Below are 19,512 nucleotides of genomic sequence, written 5' to 3'. Positions count from 1 at the left end.
CACAAGGCATCGCCACACAGAGAGAAAAAAAAGAGGAAGCACAGCGCATCAGCCCAGACGCCGACGCCACCCAAGCTCTCGAACTCGAAGCGCCCGCCCGTCCCCGCCCGCGACGCCGGCGGCGAGCCGCGGCGGCGACCGGCCGATGGGGTCCAACGAGGCGGACAAGCCGCTGCGGCGGATCGGCGCGTCGTTCGAGCAGCTCGCGGCCGTCGCCAAGCAGCAGCAGCAGCAGCCCGCGATGGCGGCGGGGGACTTCTCGCGCGCCTGCTCCAACGTCTCCGTCCTCTTCGGCTGCCTCGGCATCGCCTTCAAGTTCGCCGAGATGGACTACGTTGCCAAGGCAAGCGCCCGCTCCTCCGCCCCCCTCTCCTCTCCTCCCCGCTACCTGCTCTGCTCTAGCTCGCGGCTCGCGATTCCTCCCCCGGTTGGAGCGCTCGGCTGCTTAGGGCGAGTCAGCTGTTCGGTATGCTACTTCGTTGTGCTTGTATGTGGTAAAATTTCTGGTGATTCCTTCCCGGGACATTGGTTAGTTGCTTAAAGCTGAGAGAGGTTGGGGCGAAATGGTCTCAAATTCTCAGCCAGATCGAGTTGGCAAGTTGTGTTTGAGTTCGTTTTGAGTTGTACTCTGCGTAGCTGTGCATCCATTTTAGTTTGAGGCTAGGAGGTTTGGGTGAAATGATCTGTCGAATTCTGAACTGGATCAAGCAGCAATGATTGGGTGTTTCATCAGGATCGGACTGTCTAATTCTGCTACTGCGTGCTATGCTTGTTGCGGTGTATGCTTCAGGTGTAGAAAATCCTACCCGTTTCTGCACTTAAGTTAGTACTGGTGCTTTAATTGTGTACATCTCTCTTTCAAGGTAATTGTGGTGATCCCCTGCGCTTGTTTAAGGTTAGTGCGAGATGGTCTCAATTAATTTTCAACTTGATCAAGCCAGGAATTATTGTGTGCACATAAGGACCAGATTATCTATTTCAGGCTTTCAGCTACTATTGTGATATGCTTGTTCTGATGTATGTTTAAGAGGTGTTGGAACTTCCAACCTACTTCTGCACTTATTTTAGCACTACTGCTTAGCAAACCAAGCTTGCAGCCATTTCGGGTTTCACATGTTATCTTGTTACAGAAACCTCGTATACGCATGCGTGCTTGATGACTGACTTGGTGCCATCGATTACCTAGTTAATCGCAGCATCCCCTTTTCAAGGCTTTTGTTTGGTGATCTTGTCTGATTACTTCGTCTTACTTGGTTGCAGGTTAATGATTTACTGGAGGCATCCAAGATGATTTCAACATTGCCCTCCATGGTTGAGCTTGACATTCAGAAGGGCAATGTCAGGCAGGCGGGGAGCCATACGAGGAATCTACTGAGGGTTAAGCGTGGGATTGATATGGTGAAAGTTCTGTTTGAGCAGATATTAGTCACAGAGTAAGTTCAAGTTGCAAACGGGATAGTGCTGTCACTTGTATTATGTTGTCAACCCTTTAGTTTGCTACTCTTAGATGCCTGTTGAGTAAATGTTACCTGAATGCTCACATTCTCTTATTTTTTAGAGGCAACTCCCTGAAGGATGCAGCGTCAAAGGCTTATGCTCAGGTGTTTGCTCCTCACCATGGCTGGGCCATAAGGAAAGCAGTTGGTGCTGGAATGTATGCCCTCCCTTCTAAGTCGCAGCTCTTGAAGAAACTGAATGAAGATGGTGAGTATCCTGATCCTCAGAACACCGATTTATCTCTTCTGTAGTTTATATTACTCTGAGCTTCCATGCCAGGCATGCAACTCACATCATTTGCTGACATGATCAGATCACATTGCTTTTTGGTTGCCTTACAAAGCGTAGCTCTAATTGTTTGTTTGTATAGATGTTTGCTTGCATTAGAGGGGGTCATATGCAAGTTCATATATACAGTTCTATAGTTGATCAGGTCGCATAAAGAGAGAATGATTGGGACGAAATATGCCAAAAATACAATAGGATATGTTATATTTTTTCATCTCGGTGTCACTTGATTCTGATCTCAGGTCACTGCCTCTTTTTTTACCTCGCAGAAAATTCGGCAAGGGCTCAAATGCAGAGTTTCGTCAGGTCGTCTGGACCAGTAATTCTCTACGTCGAAGACCTCTTCACCTCCAAGAATTTAGGGCTAGACTGGTGAGCGAAACCTATACAGAGATTTCCAATGTACTAATGCGACTAGATGGTGTGCTGTGACCTCAAACAACTGTAGCTGGTTTTGGTGTTTGAGTTCGAGAGTTCAGAGTTGCAACCTAAATTCAATAAGCTGTGCTACCGTGGAGGTTCTTGACGGGTGGATACGGGAGCCGTTGTTACAAACCTGAAATTCCAGCTTATCTCTAAGCTGTTAAACTGGAATGCTACCCTGCAATGTATGATGTAACAACATGAAATTCCAGCTTATCTCTAAGCTGTTGAACTGGAATGCTACCTGCAATGTACTCCCTCCGTTCCCAAATACTTGTCTTTCTAGGCATTTCAAATGGACTCAACATACGGATGTATGTAGACATATTTTAAAATGTAGATCCACTCATTTTGCGTCGTATGTAGTCACTTGTTGAAATCTCTAGAAAGACAAGTATTTAGGAACGGAGGGAGTATGATGCATGCTGTATGCATCTTTGAGAATATATAGTCTGATCAGAACAACTGCCAAGGCTTGATTAATGAACCTACAAAATCCCTCGAATTGGATCTGACTAAATCCGGGTATTGTGGACATTCCCTCGGAGCATCTTAATCTTAAGTTTCATGTTTATCAAAGAAAAATTCCATTATCAGCGCACTCTTCATCAATCCATCTTAAGTTTCCTGTTTATCGAAGAAAAATTCCATTATCAGCGCACTCTTCATCAATCCCTATGGATCGAGCTAGCAATCACGGAATTCGCTATGCTATAAGGTATAGCAATTCATTAAGGTATAAAACCACATCTACAGTGGGAGTTCCTATCTACTTTCGTTTCCCTTCTTAGTCCCTATCTACTTTAGATTCCCTTCTTACTGGCTTTGCCAATACATCATATTGATTCGACACTTCCTTACGCTTTCTTTCAAGCATTGCTTTCAGGAAAACGGAGAGTATTCATGTTTGCTGCTTCATGTGAGTGCACGTCCGTGCATTTCCTGCTTTACCTGGGTGGGATAAACCACAATGCTCTAACGCTAATTCATCTTCCCAGGGTAATTTATCTTTCGCTAATTCACAAGTGGGCATTGCTTACTATCAACCCTGGACAACAGACAGTGCAATAATTCATCAAAGAGTGGTTACGCAGATCGTTCAGTGAACATCACGTGTGGAGTAATTTCATTCATCAAACTTAGCAGTAGACACAACACCTCATGCAAGCTCAAAATCAACATACTCTCATATTTAATATAGAGATAGCACCAACAAAATGACACTGGAAGATCTGTATCTCTGACAATCAAGCCATGATGTCCCAGCACCAGAAACGAAACTCTGATTCGACAAAACCGCACAAGATAATTTTCATAGGCTAACAAGTTTCAGACATGGAACGCAACCATAACGAAGCTACTAGCATCCTGCAGAATCCGGAAACTGGAAGGCTGTCCCTAGTGCGACTTGACGTATTCCTGCACGATGTGAAGACCCTCGGAATCTTCGCCGTAGTCCTGGTTAGAGGGGAAAGAACAGCCAAAAGTTAGATTAGAATTACATTCTTGGCACTAAAATAGAACAGGATTCTTCTTTCACGACAATCAGAATGGAAACCTTACCTTCACAACGACACATGAGCAGCCCACCACCTTTCTTGCCTTGCCCTCAGAGTCAATCTTGCAAAGCTGCATCAAATACAGGATATGGAATTTGTCAGCAATCAGTTCCAGCTTCCATACAAGGTTGGTTTGCAAGCTAAGAAGAACCATCATACTGCATGCCCAACTTTAAGCTACAAGCTAAGCAACAAACAAGGAAAACTGCTAGTAAATGACCAGACATAAGCTTTGACCATTAATAACATGAGACCAAGTATACCTAGTGGAAATCAAGTAGATGTAACAGACCACATGTTCATTGAGGTACATATTGGATTAATGCAAATTTCACTGTGCAAATGAACATGACACGTGTATATGAAGATAAATTTGAGGTGAAATTTGGGAGAAATGTAAATATTACTAAGCAGATGGACAAGAATACTAACCCCAGCCCACTCTCCAAGAGTCTTGGCACTAGGCACAGTGACCAAGTGAACGTTGTGCTCAGCACACAGTGCCTTCACCAGCTTCACGTAATCAGGCTGGTCGCAGTCCTCAGCAAGCACACAGATCTGAGCAGCATGCTTCTCAATCGCTTTCGCAGCTTCACGGAGTCCCTTGACAAGGCCATCATGAGCGCTTGACTTCTTCATCACAAGCTGCAGAGCAGTCATCAAGTCCATGGGCTCTCCAAGAACTGGGGTAGGGGCCGCAACCGGAGCAGCAACCTCAACTGGGGCATTCTCCTCCCTGATCAACATAAAGGAAATACTAAGTTGACAGAAAAAACAAGCCAGCACATGCATTTGCATCACACAGTCAATTAACGGTTACCCTAGAACAAGGCATCACATAAAGACCAAATGACCTTCTCAGGATTAGTTTTCAATACAACATCCTCTATGTACAGCTATCTTTCTACATTAGACATTGTTATACTGCTCAGACCGCAATGCATCACATAATGACCAAATGACCACTAAATGACAAAACATGCACACATGCTATAGTTACCTATATTACATATTACATTACTCGTACAGTAAGATAACAATCAATTCTACCCCAGGAAAAAGGTAGTTAGTATAGCATCCTCTATCCGGTTGGGTTCCTACAAAGACAATATTGGTTACACTACAGCTATAAAATGCAACCTTGCATGACAATGTTACATAAGATCTGCAAGACTGCAATCAGAACAGACCATTTCAACTGAAAGCAAGCACAGTAATCTCTACATCAGCATCAGTTGATCCTGACCGGGTACTTTGCATGACAGATACCACCTCTCAACCCACTTAAAAGTTAAAACCACAGGTGACGTGTTCGCAATTTCTTCTCTAAATTAGATAAACTAAGCTACACGAGATCGACCAAAACCAATTAGGCAACTAGACAGGATCTATCAAACATGAAGACCTAGACCAGTGAGGCAGCGACACAGAATCGATCAAACAGGAACATGCCGCCCTCAACAACATCACTTGATATCTCAAAGACAGCTTCTCCACAACAGCGGCACATTCCTCCAAGGTAAGGCAACAAGTAGCACAAACAAACGTGCGCCGAGTAACCGCAGAGTCTACTACACGGCCAACAACTCGGCAACCAAGACAAATACACGGCGCTTGCTGTCGGATTACGCGGCCACAAACCCCTACAGATTTGGATGGGGGAACTTACGCCATGTCTCGAGCTCCGAAGACCGAACCGAACCTCGCGCGCGTAGATCTGAAACGGGGAGAGGAGATTCGAGGATTAGCGAGGCCGCGGACGGAGGAAGATAAGAGATGCGGAGGCTGGGGGGAGAAGAGGGGCTCAGCGCCGCCACCCACCTGTTGGGGACGGAGGGACTCGGCGCTCCTGGGAGGCAGGCTAGGGTTTCGTCTGGGGTTTGGGGAGGGGATGGTGGAGGCCGACGGGTCGTGGCTTTTGTTGTCGCTCGGCGCTGCCTGCCCGGCGGGCCGCGCGATTGTGGAGGTGCGTTGGGCCAGTGGGTGCTGGGCCATTTCTTCGAAAAGCCTTGTTTTAGACCCGTGAGAAGCCTCATTTCTGCTTATTCTTTTCTCTCTCTCTCTCTGGAGGAGCTTCGTTTGTCTTCTTCTTTTGCGACGTGAGCCTCGGTTTTTTTTTTTGAGAAATCTTTTCATTTTTATCCTTTTTTGTATATAAAAATGAAAAGATTTCTCAAAAATATATATATATATAAATGAAAAAAATGGAGAAGGAAAGAAAAGGCGACTCTCGGTTTTGTTGCTGGGGTATTTCGGGTTTTTTGCCACTACATTTATTGGCACGTTACTAGGCAAAAATAGTTTTTCTTTAAGTCTCTCAATCTTATCTACTATATCTAAATAGCTAGCCCCTACTACTAAGAACTCTCTCGCTTCTCCTTGAGCCACATCATCCAAATTAATTTAGCCCTTGAATATAGTAGATCAATCAACAATATCTGTCCGATCTACACAACGAGAGCCGTTGCATGTACCATATGTAGTAAATGACACATGCATGCAGTAACTGCCGCCTATGTGTGTTTTAATCAAGAAAAAAACTGACGCATGCATGCAGCTCATAGCATGATACCTGAGTGATCTATATATGAAAGAAAAGTGAGTCATGCATGCATTTTTATTCCGTCCAACTTTAAACTTATAGATGGAGATATGTATTTCTTTATTTATTTATTTGTAAAATATTGATAAACAACTTATCTTACTACAAGAGAAATTATAGACAACAGCTAGATGATTAGTTCAGCGGAATGTTTATTTCATACAAAATCCCGCCGCAACGTGCGGAGCATCGCCTAGTTAACTAAATAACATGTCCAGAAATTTCATCTGATACAAGACGAAGAATACAATCAGGCTTTGTTTGGTGATGAGGGGGAGAACACCCAGGTTACTAAATCCCATCGGGGGAATTTCAAGAGCACTTGTGGTTCCCTTCCTTCCGCCAGGGAGATCTCCTATGCTCATTTGGTGGTACAGGGGAGGGGAGACGAGAGGGGCGGAAGGCAACGAGCGAGGGATTCAGAGCGAAGCAGCGAGTTCAGATCGCACAACAGAAAAGACGAGAGAATTTTTCCGGAGTGTCCAGGCGTGGGACCTCTTCCCGGGGAAAGAGCGGGGGTAGGGGCAGCCCGCCCCGTTGAACGGCTCGTCCAAATGATGGGCTCGTTTTCCCTAGCGAGCGTCTCCACGTGAGTTTTGAGCCCCGGAAAAACGCTGGGATCCCGGGAGGAGGCAACCAAATGAGCCCTCAGGGGGCTCAATGGCCCAAACCTTAAACAATTTATTACTAACTCCTTCCCTGACCGGCACATGGGCGGCATTGTTTGCCGACCTCCTCACCCAACTCACTTTGTGCTCATCCCTAGTGCTTAGCATCTCCTTGACCTCCTGAATGAGCTGCACAACATTTGACAGATTCTTCTTTGGATCATTCAACATGTGAAAGATCGTGGATGTCGCCTAGAGGGGGGTGAATAGGTGCTTTAAAATAATTACGGTTTAGGCTTGAACAAATGTGGAATAAACCTAGCGGTTAATTTTTCAAGCACAAAACCCACAACAACTAGGCTCACCTATGTGCACCAACAACTTATGCTAAGCAAGACAAACTACTAGGTGATAGCAAGATATATGACAAGAAACAATATGGCTATCACAGAGTAAAGTGCATAAGTAAAGGGCTCGGGTAGGAGATAACCGAGGCACGTGGTACGACGATGTATCCCGAAGTTCACACCCTTGCGGATGCTAATCTCCGTTTGGAGCGGATTGGACGCACAATGCTCCCCAAGAAGCCACTAGGGCCACCGTAATCTACTCACGCCCTTGCACAATGCAAGATGCCATGATTCCACTAACGGACCCTTGAGGGCGGTCACCGAACCCGTATAAATAGCAACCCTTGGGGGCGGTCACCGAACCCGTACACTTTGGCAACCCTTAGGGGCGGTCACCGAAACCCGTCAAATTGCTCGGGGCGATCTCCACAACCTAATTGGAGACCCGGACGCTTTGTCCGGAGCTTTACACCATAATGATTAAGCTCTGAACACCACCAACCGTCTAAGGCGCCCAAGCACCCAAGAGTAATAAGCTCAAGGGCACCAAGCACCCAAGAGTAATAAGCTTCTCAACTTGTAACTTCCATGTATCACCGTGGAGAACTCAAACCTATGCACCAAATGCAATGGCAAGGGCACATGGAGTGCCCAAGTCCTTCTCTCCCAAATCCCACCAAAGCAACTAATGCTAGGGAGGAAAATGAGAGAAGAACAAGAAGGAGAACACCAAGAACTCCAAGATCTAGATCCAAGGGGTTCCCCTCACATAGAGGAGAAATTGATTGGTGGAAATGTGGATCTAGATCTCCTCTCTATCTTTTCCCCAAAAACTAGCAAGAATCCATGGAGGGATTGAGAGATAGCAAGCTCGAAGAAGGTCAACATTGGGGGAAGAACACGAGCTCAAAGGATAAGGTTCAATGGGGAAGAAGACCCCCTTTTATAGGTCCCTAAGAATCTGCCCGTTATGTGCAGAAAATTGTAAGACCGGGTGCACAAACCGGTACAACCGGTCAAAGTAGAGGAAAAACCAACCTGTAGGAAAAAGGCCTAAGCGATACAACAGCCCAGGGAACCGGTAATACCGGTTAAACTAAACTAATCGGTACAACCGGTCAACAACCGCCCAAGAACCGCTCCAAAACAGAAACTAGTCCGGTGGCAGAGCGGTACATGGCCGGTACAACCTTCGGACCAATTCTGGAGCGGTACAACCGCTCCAAACACCGGTTGTACTGGTCAACCGGTACAACCGCTCTAAGGGGCGGTACAACCTCTCTATGTAAAACAGGTAAGATCAAAACAACCACAACTTTCGCATACGAGCTCCGAATTCGACGAAATCAAGTTTGTTTGAAAGCTAAAGACGAGCAAACAAAATCTTGATATAAATATCAAGAAATATCAATAGAGAAAATACCCAAAATAAAATGGTGAGAATCCTTTCTCAATTAAGACCGGTAAAAACTCCAACACCGAAAACACAAAAGAAGATGCATAAGAAATCAGTTTTCGAAGGACTCATGCTTGTCATCAACATGACCATAAGCTCTAAGACTCACAAAGATAACCAACAAAGAACCAAGAAATATGATGCAAGGATGCAATTGTTTGAGCTCTCTACGAATGATACAACCAAGCTACTCATCGAGAGCCCCCCTTGATAGTACGATAATCGATCCTATAACCCGGTTTCCCAACTACCACCATGAGACCAGTAAAATAGAAAATCTATCAAGGGCAAACCTTTGCCTTGCACATGGTCCACTTGAGCTAGATGATGACGACCTTGACTCCCTCAAGTTGGATCACCTTTCTTGATTGCATTGGCTCGATGAAGACTAGATGATTGCTCCCCCATACTCCACTATGGGTGAGCCACTCTTCAGCACATCTTCACAAGTCCATTGACACCACAATGGATGGCAAGCTTCAAGCACTTGATCTCTTCATGATGCTCCACTTGAACTTGCACACGACAATCTTGATGACGATCACCACTTGATGCCATCCCCTCCATGGGTTGAGTGATATCTTCCTCTTGACGCAAGCCCATGAACACGTACCTAACCCCACATAGAACTCTCACATAGACCATGGGTTAGTACACAAAGCGCAATGAACAATGCTTACCATACCATGGGATCACTTGATCCCTCTCGGTACATCTTCTACGCTTTGTGAGTTGATCAACTTGATTCACTCTTGACTTAGTCTTGATCAACCTTGAATCTTTCCAACTCTCTTCATTTGGATGATGTCTTGAAGGTAAATATGAATGATCACACAATCTTCTTATTCAAGACATGCTTGCAATAATTCCTTAATAGCACCCTGGTTAACTCATCAACTCCTTGAAACCAACACATGGACTTCAAGAAATGCCTATGGACAAATCCTTCAAATATAAATCAAGGCAACCATTAGTCCATAGAGATTGTCAATAATTACCAAAACCAAAAATAGGGGCACCACATGTTCTTTCAATCTCCCCCATTTTGGTAATTGATGACAATCACTTTCAAGAGAGCTTATATAAGGAATTATGCATCATCATGCAATGCAACAACCAATAATGCATGCGTAAGAGATGCAGACACTTGGGAACACAAACAAGTCAAGAAAAGATGACTCTCTAAACTTCTTCACAAAACTCTTTGAAACTTCTCCCCCATTGGCATCGACTGCCAAAATGGGAGAAAAGCTTATAAGGCCAATATACATTGTGTTTCTCCATAAATTGTGTATTTCTCCACAAGAGAGTGGAATGCAATACACATATCCAACGGTAAATACTTGGAGGAAGACAAACTATATTAAGGCTCAAAGATTGCAAAAGAAAGATATGCCACAAAGACATAACAAAGAGAGAAACATGCAATCAAGCAATCAAAAGATACCAATTGAAGCAAGCTATCAAAAGATATGAATTGAACCAACTAGACCAAAGATCCTACGAGCCACATGAATAAAGGATATTATGATATGAGCAAAGGAGTGATCTAAAGAAACTAGAGAATCTCCCCATGATTTGTGCACACATAAGAATTTTTGAATTAGGATACAAAGTGCACAAAATAGGATCACAGATCCCCCAAAATCAATAGAAACTCACAACAAGTGTAAGTGAGCATATAGGAAACAAAGCCTAGCACTTGCAACAAACACATGGTTGAGCAACATGTAAAAGAGGCAACTTAAGAATAGGCTCAACCAAAATGATGTGTGTGAGTCATGGCAAAGCGCTTGAGAAGACTAAAATAAGGATGAGCATTAAGCATCCACATAGTCTTGGATAAATGAGATACACGACGCCTGACATTCCTCCCCACACACACCCAACTAACAAATGGGTTCACAAGCTCACTAAAAACAAAACAATAGAGCTTGCGACAACCCATGGTGAAGATAGAATAAGAAAGCCTCATCAAGACGAGGGATACCAATTAAGATGGCAAAAGCCTCATAAGGACAAGCATGAGGAAAATAATCTTCACCACACAAGATTGCATCAAGATGCAACGAGATAAGACACACACTCAAGGCAAAAGCTTTCACGGAGCCACCAAAGAAATAACATAAGAAAGACAAGGTGGACGTGAAAGAAAGGATATCATCTAGAGATGTAATTTCTCTCAAGTGTATAAGGTTCTAGGTAGACGAAATCATGATGATATATATCTACAAAGAAGGATGTACACCCGAAATAGTTACAACACGAAGGAACAAGATATCCAAAAGGAAGTCATACATATACCAATAAGATATTTGCTTGGAAGCATAGCACATGGCTAGATATGGTCTTATTGTATACAAATGAATTCCTACCACACAACCATTAAAGACATCACAACTAGAAACATGAGATCATCGTTGAGATGCTTTGAGAAAGGAATCGAGTATCACAAGATGGAATGAATATCATGCCAAGATGCAACCTACACAAGGTTGAAGCAAGAAATGTGTGCATGAAGTATATGAAGATATTTCTTACCGAGTTAACATTGGAAGGATGTGGTAGAAACCAATTGAAGGTAGTAGATAGTAGTTCATTGAGCATCCTAGCTTGACTCCAATAAGCACATGGTGACACCACCTCCCTTGTGAGTGAGCCGAGCATCCAATGCATCTCCAATTGTTCCTAGACCAATATCACAAACAAAATGGTACCCAAACTCATTGGGACCAAAGAGTTGGAAACACCAATATACATAGGAAAAACTCCACATAAATATGTGCATATAGATATGGAAAATTCCATGCACATCTCATCCAATTTGATACTTGCTGGAGTTTCCCCTATATATTGGGTCAGAGAAAGAAAGCATGCCAAAGAAAATACATGAAGTAAATATGCATGCTAAAGACTTTCAAGAACCAACACCAAATGAAAAAGGAATACCAAGTGAAAAGGATAGCAAAAGGAGAAACCATCACTTGGAAGATATCATTAACCGATACATCAAGGAATGAGATATCCATTGGCACACTCAAAAAGAATGATGTCAAACTCACAAAAGAGGGAATGGTTCCAAACGAACCAAGTGCTCTATAAAGTTTTGTGATGGCACAAAGTACCAAAAAGAAACAATTTGCATTCCACCAAGACACTTGATAAGGATCACAAGGTGAGCGTTCTAAGAAAAATAGGATAGCTCCCCCAAGCATTGTGCATTATAGAGAATTTGCATTTGAATACAAAAAGCACAAGATGGGATCACCACTTTCACTATATCTATACAAACACTAGACAATCTCAAGGAAATAACAAGATCCACAAGTGGTATGGAATACACTGGGAGTTGACACAATCCTAGGCAAGAGATAAGGCAAATAAAAGCAAAGTCCAATGTAAAGATGATCAATAATTTCTACCACACATAAGTGAGTACAAATTGTCAAAAGACAAGAAGTATTTGGAAATAATTCCGTTGGTAGATAGCAAGGATATCCAACATCATCTTCACACAAAACACAAGCAAATTGCAACTTGTAGAGCTAACATGCCACCTAGGAACAAGATAATTTACAATATCAATTCTAGCTGGCAATATCTCAAATGTACACATTTTCTAGGCTTGTAATATGCACATAGCATATTACTCCCCCATAATGTGATACCAATAAAAACTTAACAAGAGGCAATAAGAGGATCCAACAAGAGATAATTAATGGACTATTTAGAATTTAAATTTCTCATGAGAAGACATACCACATAGTGACTAGATAAGCTTGCAATATCAATACTAAGTGGTATTCCTCATGTACACACATTTGTGGGACCGTGAGGTGCACAAAGCACATCACTCCCCCAAAATGGGATGTTCCATTAATCTCTCACACGAGCAAATTAAGATATAAACAAGATGCAAAAGGCTCAACGCATGACACACACATACATCATGTGTAAACCAACACACACATACTTGATTGCTCAAGATAATCAAGTAGGAAGCACAACATATACAAACACATGCAAGGAACAAAACCAAACATGCAAAGGGGCAAGTAACTATCAATGTAAACACTTTAAGCACGAGTTATCGCAAGGAGGAACATTGGATATAAGATAGAAACTTGATAATTCGAATGACTTGGCTTGAGACAGTATGAATGATGAAAATCCCCTTAATTCTTCATAATGTAGCCAAGTCTCCAATGCCCTCCGTAGACACCTATTGATCAAGTTGGAGCTAGTTGGTCCCCAACCAAGTTGGGTCCTAAGAGGTTAGTCACAGTAGACTTGGCTACCCAAATGGTTCTTTGCTTGACACCACTTTGAGTACCAACAAACTTGGCAAACACATTGGCAACCTTATCCTTCCCAAGAGAATAGATATCATCAATAATAATTGGGTTGGATGAGTTACCACTAGTGCATGAAGAAGCGAGGTGACCTTTCTCACGACATAAGTAGCAACGTCTACTCTTCACTTTCTTCTCACTTGAGTTCTCAACTTGAGAAGCATTAGCTTGAGTATTCTTGGGAAGAGGCCTTTATTCAACTTGTGGTTGAGCATGAGATTGAACTTGTGGCTGCTTCCCTTGTTGCTTGTCACTAATGGCCTTCTTATTCAATGGGAAAGATCTAACATGGTGCCCTTCAATTTTGCACTTGAAGCAAACAATCTTGGTCGGATTCTTGACTTGTTCTTGGCCCTTCTTCTTGTTCATCTTGGACTTCTTCTTCTTATTGGAGTTGAATCCAAGTCCACCTTTGTCATTGGGGGATTTTTGCACACTCAAGATATTGTTGAGTGTGGATTTTCCTTCATGACACTTTTCCAAGTCTTTCTTCAAAGAAGTGACTTGGGCCTTGAGCTCTTTGATTTCCTCTACATGCTTAGTCTCAACACAAGCACTAGAGTAAGTATAAGCTTCATCATTAGAGCAACAAGGCAAGGAAAGCAATTCATCACAAGATGTGCCAATGTTATGCATAGATGAATTACGTGGACTAGCACAAGGCAATATAGAATTTTGACTAAAAGTAGTTCTAGTATCCACATGAGGCTCACTCGATGTTACCTTAGCAATCATGGCCTCATGAGCTATCTTCAGCACATTATGGGATACTAGAAGATCATCATGAGAGCTTGAGAGCTTTTCATGGCTTTCTTCCAATTTCCCGTAACTAGATAACAACTTAAGTTGAGCCCGAAGCTCAACATTCTCCAAAATGGATGCTTCACAAGTAATAGAGTTAGTAGCACAAGAATCATCAATGATATCAAGAGGAGAAGGCAACTTGGCAAGCTCTTTTGAATATGAAGCTTTAAGTTGTGCATGAGACTCGGTGAGTTTGATGAGCTCACTCTTAATGACCCTTGAGCCATTTTTGAGGTGCCCAAAGTCCTCAAGAAGTTTAGCATGCGCAACTTCAAGCTTCTCATTTTTAGTTTCAAAATCATTGGCCACCTCAAGAGCTCTATCATGAGATTCCTTCACTCTAGATAATTCTAGAGCAAAAGTCTCCTCAAGAGATTCCTTGGTGGTTTGTTCAAGTTCAAGAGCTTGAGAGAGGTCCGCAATCTCATTAGCGTAATCATGCTCATGACCTTCCATTTTTTCAATGGTGACCTTAAGCTCCTCTAGATGAGATTACAACTCCTCTATATATTTCTTGCCCTCAATAGCAATAGACATGATTTCCATGAAGTTGGAATGAGCAATTTTATTCTTATGAAGAGCTTTAAAAATCATTTCCCCCTTAATTTTTAAGGAGGCAACATTATCATTCTCTTCATCATTATCCTCATCATTATTAGCATCAACATCATCACCAAGAGACATATTGGGGTTCAAGGTAGGAGATACCTTTGAAGCCTTGGTCACAAGGCAAACCACAATAGATGATGATGTAGGATCCCTTGAAGCACCATTTAAAACCACATCTTGTTCCATGGAGTGTTGGGTTTCCTCCACATTGTTAGCATAACAACTTGAGGAAATACAAGCATTTTTATCATGGAAACAAGATATAGCAAGCATATCATCATGAGATTTAGTCAAGCAATTTCTATAAGATATGCACGGACTATGAACACAAGCATGAGAAACATGTAGGGTGCTCGAAGTGTTGAAATGCAAAGAAGATGCATTGCAATAAGATAGTGATGAAGGATCATCCACAATAAGCATACTATCATCATTGCAATGACCAACACTACTCACCATTTCATTACCTTGTGGAAAACCACATGTAGGTGAAGTAGGAGAAGTTGAGAACACAATACGGCCGGAGGTGGAGGGATAACAATCATCCCCACAAATCTTGGACACGCCATATTTATCTTGAAGATTTGTCCAAAACTCATGAGCGTCCCGGAACGACATGAGTTGAAATATAACTAAATTTCTCAAAGCATCAAAAAGCACATTAGAAGCTTGAGCATTGAGATAAGAGTTTTTATCATCCTCTAAAGATAATCTTTGGGGATCATTTGGAGGAGAAAAACCCATATCTACAGTTCGCTCTAAATTTGGGTCCATGACCCTAAAGAGATTAAGCATGCGAATTACCCAAACATCAAAATTTGTGCCATCGTAACTAAGAGTGTCAGAGAATCCTAATCCCCTAGTCGACATCTTTACTCTCTAGGCGGTTAAGCCTAACAAAGAGAGACGAGGCTCTGATACCAATTGAAAGATCGTGGATGTCGCCTAGGGGGGGTGAATAGGTGCTTTAAAATAATTACGGTTTAGGCTTGAACAAATGAGGAATAAAACTAGCGGTTAATTTGTCAAGCACAAAACCTACAACAACAAGGCTCACCTATGTGCACCAACAACTTATGCTAAGCAAGATAAACTACTAGGTGATATCAAGATATATGAGAAGAAACAATATAACTATCACAAAGTAAAGTGCATAAGTAAAGGGCTCGGGTAGGAGATAATCGAGGCACGTGGAGACGACAATGTATCCCAAAGTTCACACCCTTGCGGATGCTAATCTCCGTTTGGAGCGATGTGGAGGCACAATGCTCCCCAAGAAGCCACTAGGGCCACCGTAATCTCCTCACGCCCTCGCACAATGCAAGATGTCGTGATTCTACTAACGGACCCTTGAGGGCGGTCATCGAACCCGTACAAATAGCAACCCTTGGGGGCGGTCACTGAAGCTGTACACTTTGGTAACCCTTGGGGGCGGTCACCGAAACCCGTCAAATTGCTCAGGGCGATCTCCACAACCTAATTGGAGACCCCGACACTTGCCCGGAGCTTTACACCACAATGATTGAGCTCCGAACACCACCAACCGTCTAGGGCGCCCAAGCACCCAAGAGGAAAAAGCTCAAGGGTACCAATTACCCAAGAGTAATAAGCTTCTCAACTTGTAACTTCCACGTATCACCGTGGAGAAGTCAAACCTATGCACCAAATGCAATGGCAAGGGCACACGGAGTGCCCAAGGCCTTCTCTCCCAAATCCCACCAAAGCAACTAATGCTAGGGAGGAAAATGAGAGGAAGAACAAGAAGGAGAACACCAAGAACTCCAAGATCTAGATCCAAGGGGTTCCCCTCACATAGAGGAGAAAGTGATTGGTGGAAATGTGGATCTAGATCTCATCTCTATCTTTTCCCCAAAAACTAGCAAGAATCCATGGATGGATTGAGAGATAGCAAGCTCGAAGAAGGTCAACATTGGGGGAAGAACACGAGCTCAAAGGATAAGGTTCAATGGGGAAGAAGACCCCCTTTTATAGGTCCCCAAGAATCTGCCCGTTATGTGCAGACAATTGTAAGACCAGTACAACCGGTGCACGAACCGGTACAACCGGTCAAAGTAGAGGAAAAAAACATATAGGAAAAAGGCCTAAGCAGTACAACAGCCCGGGGAACCGGTAGTACCGATTAAACTAAACTAAGCGGTACAACCGGTCGACAACCGCCCAAGAACCGCTCCGAAACAGAAATTAGTTCGGTGGCAGAGCGGTACATGGCCGGTACAACCTTCAGACCAATTCTGTAGCGGCACAACCGCTCCAAACACCGGTTGTACCGGTCAACCGGTACAACCGCTCTAAGGGGTGGTACAACCTCTCTATGTAAAACAGGTAAGATCAAAACAACCACAACTTTCTCATACGAGCTCCGAATTCGACGAAATCAAGTTTGTTTGAAAGCTAAAGACAAGAGCAAACAAAATCTTGATGTAAATATCAAGAAATAGAAATTGAGAAAATACCCAAAATAAAATGGTGAGAACCCTTTCTCAACTAAGACCGATAAAAACTCCAACACCGAAAACACAAAAGAAGATGCATAAGAAATCGGGTTTCGAAGAACTAGTGCTTGTCATCAAGATGACCATAAGCTCTAAGACTCACAAAGATAACCATCAAAGAACCAAGAAATATGATGCAAGGATGCAATGGTTTGAGCTCTCTACGAATGATACGACCAAGCTACTCATCGAGAGCCCCCCTTGATAGTACGACAATCGATCCTATAACCCGGTCTCGCAACTACCACCATGAGATCGCTAAAATAGAAAATCTATCAAGGGCAAACCTTTGCCTTGCACAGCTAGATGATGATGATCTTGACTCCCTCAAGTTGGACCACCTTTCTTGATTGCATTGGCTCGATGAAGACTAGATGATTGCTCCCCCATACTCCACTATGGGTGAGCCACTCTTTGGCACATCTTCACAAGTCCATTGACACCACAATGGATGGCAAGCTTCAAGCACTTGATCTCTTCATGATGCTCCACTTGAACTTGCACACGACAATCTTGATGACGATCACCACTTGATGTCATCCTCTCCATGGGTTGAGTGATATCTTCCTCTTGACGCAAGCCCATGAATACGTACCTAACCCCACATAGAACTCTCACATAGACCATGGGTTAGTACACAAAGTGCAATGGACAATGCTTACCATACCATGGGATCACTTGATCCCTCTCGGCACATCTTCTACGCTTTGTGAGTTGATCAACTTGATTCACTCTTGACTTAGTCTTGATCAACCTTGAATCTTTCCAACTCTCTTCATTTGGATGATGTCTTGAAGGTAAACATGAATGATCACACAATCTTTTTCTTCAAGACATGCTTGCAATAAAATCAACACTCACATGACCAATCTTAGAATAATTCCTGAATAGCACCTTGGTCAACTCATCAACTCCTTGAAACCAACACATGGACTTCAAGAAATGCCTATGGACAAATCCTTCAAATATAACTCAAGGCAACCATTAGTCCATAGAGATTGTCAACAATTACCAAAACCAAAAATGGGGGCACCGCATGTTCTTTCAACATGTACACTACAGACCTGGAGTCCATTTTAATGTGCAAGCGTTGCACATTCGTCTCCAATGCAAGCTTGACTGCTAACCTGCATGCTAGGAGCTCCGCAACTTCAGGATTGGAGACCTGTTCAAAGACTTGACACACACCTCCTCTAAAGGCTCCTTCATGCTCTGTGAACACTACACTCGTAGCCGCTAGGTCTCCGGATTTTGAGGTAGCACCATCTGTTGGGGAACGTAGTAATTTCAAAAACATTCCTACGCACACGCAAGATCATGGTGATGTATAGCAACGAGAGGGGAGAGTGTTGTCTACATACCCTTGTAGACCGTAAGCGGAAGCGTTTATCAACGTGGTTGATGTAGTCGTACGTCTTCACGATCCGACCGATCCAAGTACCGAACGCACGGCACCTCCGAGTTCTGCACACGTTCAACTCGATGACGTCCTCGCCTTCTCGATCCAGCAAGACGGGCGAAGTAGTAGATGAGTTCTAGCAGCACGACGGCGTGGTGACGGTGTTGGTGAAGAACAATCTCCGCAGGGCTTCGCCTAATCACTACGGAAACTATGACGGAGGATAAACTAGAGGGGACGGGTTTGCCGGCACACGGCTTGGTGTTTCTTGATGTCTCTTTGGTGTTAGCCCTGCCCCTTTATTTATATGTTGAGCCTTGGGGTCGAAACTTGGAGTAAAAGCCTCCACAAAGTCGGTTTCACCGGAAAGGCAAGAGTCCTTCTCGGACTCCAGGGCCAGACGCCAGGGTTCCCGGCGTCTGGACCCAGACGCCAGGGACCCTGGCGTCTGGCCCCTGGACTCCGCAAAACTTCCTTTTGCGCTTTCCAAAAACCTTGTGGGCTTTCCCCTTTGGCCCAAATAACGTGTTCTCGTACCCAAACATTTCGGGAAACATCCGGAACCCCTTCCGGTGAATTCCGGAACCCTTCCGGAGATCAAACACTATTATCCCATATATCAAACTTTATCTCCGGACCATTCTGGAGTTCCTCGTCATGTCCATGATCTCATCCGAGACTCCGAACAACATTCAGTTACCAACATGCATAACTCATATAAACTATATCGTCAACGAAACGTTAAGCGTGCGGACCCTACGGGTTCGAGAACTATGTAGACATGACCGAGACACGTTTCCGGTCAATAACCAGTAGCGGGACCTGGATGCCCATATTGGCTCCCACATATTCTACGAAGATCTTTATCGGTCAAACCGCATAACAACATACGTTGTTCCCTTTGTCATAGGTATGTTACTTACCCGAGATTTGATCGTCGGTATCCAATGCCTAGTTCAATCTCGTTACCGGCAAGTCTCTTTACTCGTTATGTAATGCATCATTCCGTAACTAACTCATTAGCTACATTGTTTGCAAGGCTTATAGTGATG

At 43.5% G+C, this 19,512-nt stretch overlaps 2 protein-coding genes across 2 annotated transcripts; one reads left to right on the top strand and one right to left on the bottom strand.

The window, feature by feature from the left end:
* The first annotated feature begins 59 nt into the window (after positions 1 to 59).
* Positions 60 to 2,469, top strand: LOC119312087 (accelerated cell death 11-like). The gene is made up of 4 exons (XM_037587822.1): positions 60 to 343; positions 1,261 to 1,433; positions 1,559 to 1,704; positions 2,055 to 2,469. The coding sequence occupies exons 1-4, from the start codon at positions 146 to 148 to the stop codon at positions 2,159 to 2,161; spliced, it is 624 nt and encodes a 207-aa protein (XP_037443719.1). The 5' UTR covers positions 60 to 145; the 3' UTR covers positions 2,162 to 2,469.
* A 901-nt stretch (positions 2,470 to 3,370) lies between these two features.
* On the bottom strand, positions 3,371 to 5,706 carry LOC119312086 (40S ribosomal protein S12-like). Its single transcript, XM_037587821.1, has 5 exons — positions 5,589 to 5,706; positions 5,437 to 5,484; positions 4,200 to 4,503; positions 3,772 to 3,837; positions 3,371 to 3,666 (listed from the first exon to the last, which is right to left on the bottom strand). The coding sequence occupies exons 2-5, from the start codon at positions 5,439 to 5,441 to the stop codon at positions 3,607 to 3,609; spliced, it is 435 nt and encodes a 144-aa protein (XP_037443718.1). The 5' UTR covers positions 5,442 to 5,484; positions 5,589 to 5,706; the 3' UTR covers positions 3,371 to 3,606.
* Between the last annotated feature and the right edge of the window lie 13,806 nt (positions 5,707 to 19,512).

The sequence above is a fragment of the Triticum dicoccoides genome, chromosome 5B (genome assembly GCF_002162155.2).
Source record: "Triticum dicoccoides isolate Atlit2015 ecotype Zavitan chromosome 5B, WEW_v2.0, whole genome shotgun sequence".
In the NCBI taxonomy this organism is placed as follows: domain Eukaryota; kingdom Viridiplantae; phylum Streptophyta; class Magnoliopsida; order Poales; family Poaceae; genus Triticum; species Triticum dicoccoides.
This window is presented reverse-complemented; position numbering and strand designations above follow the sequence as displayed.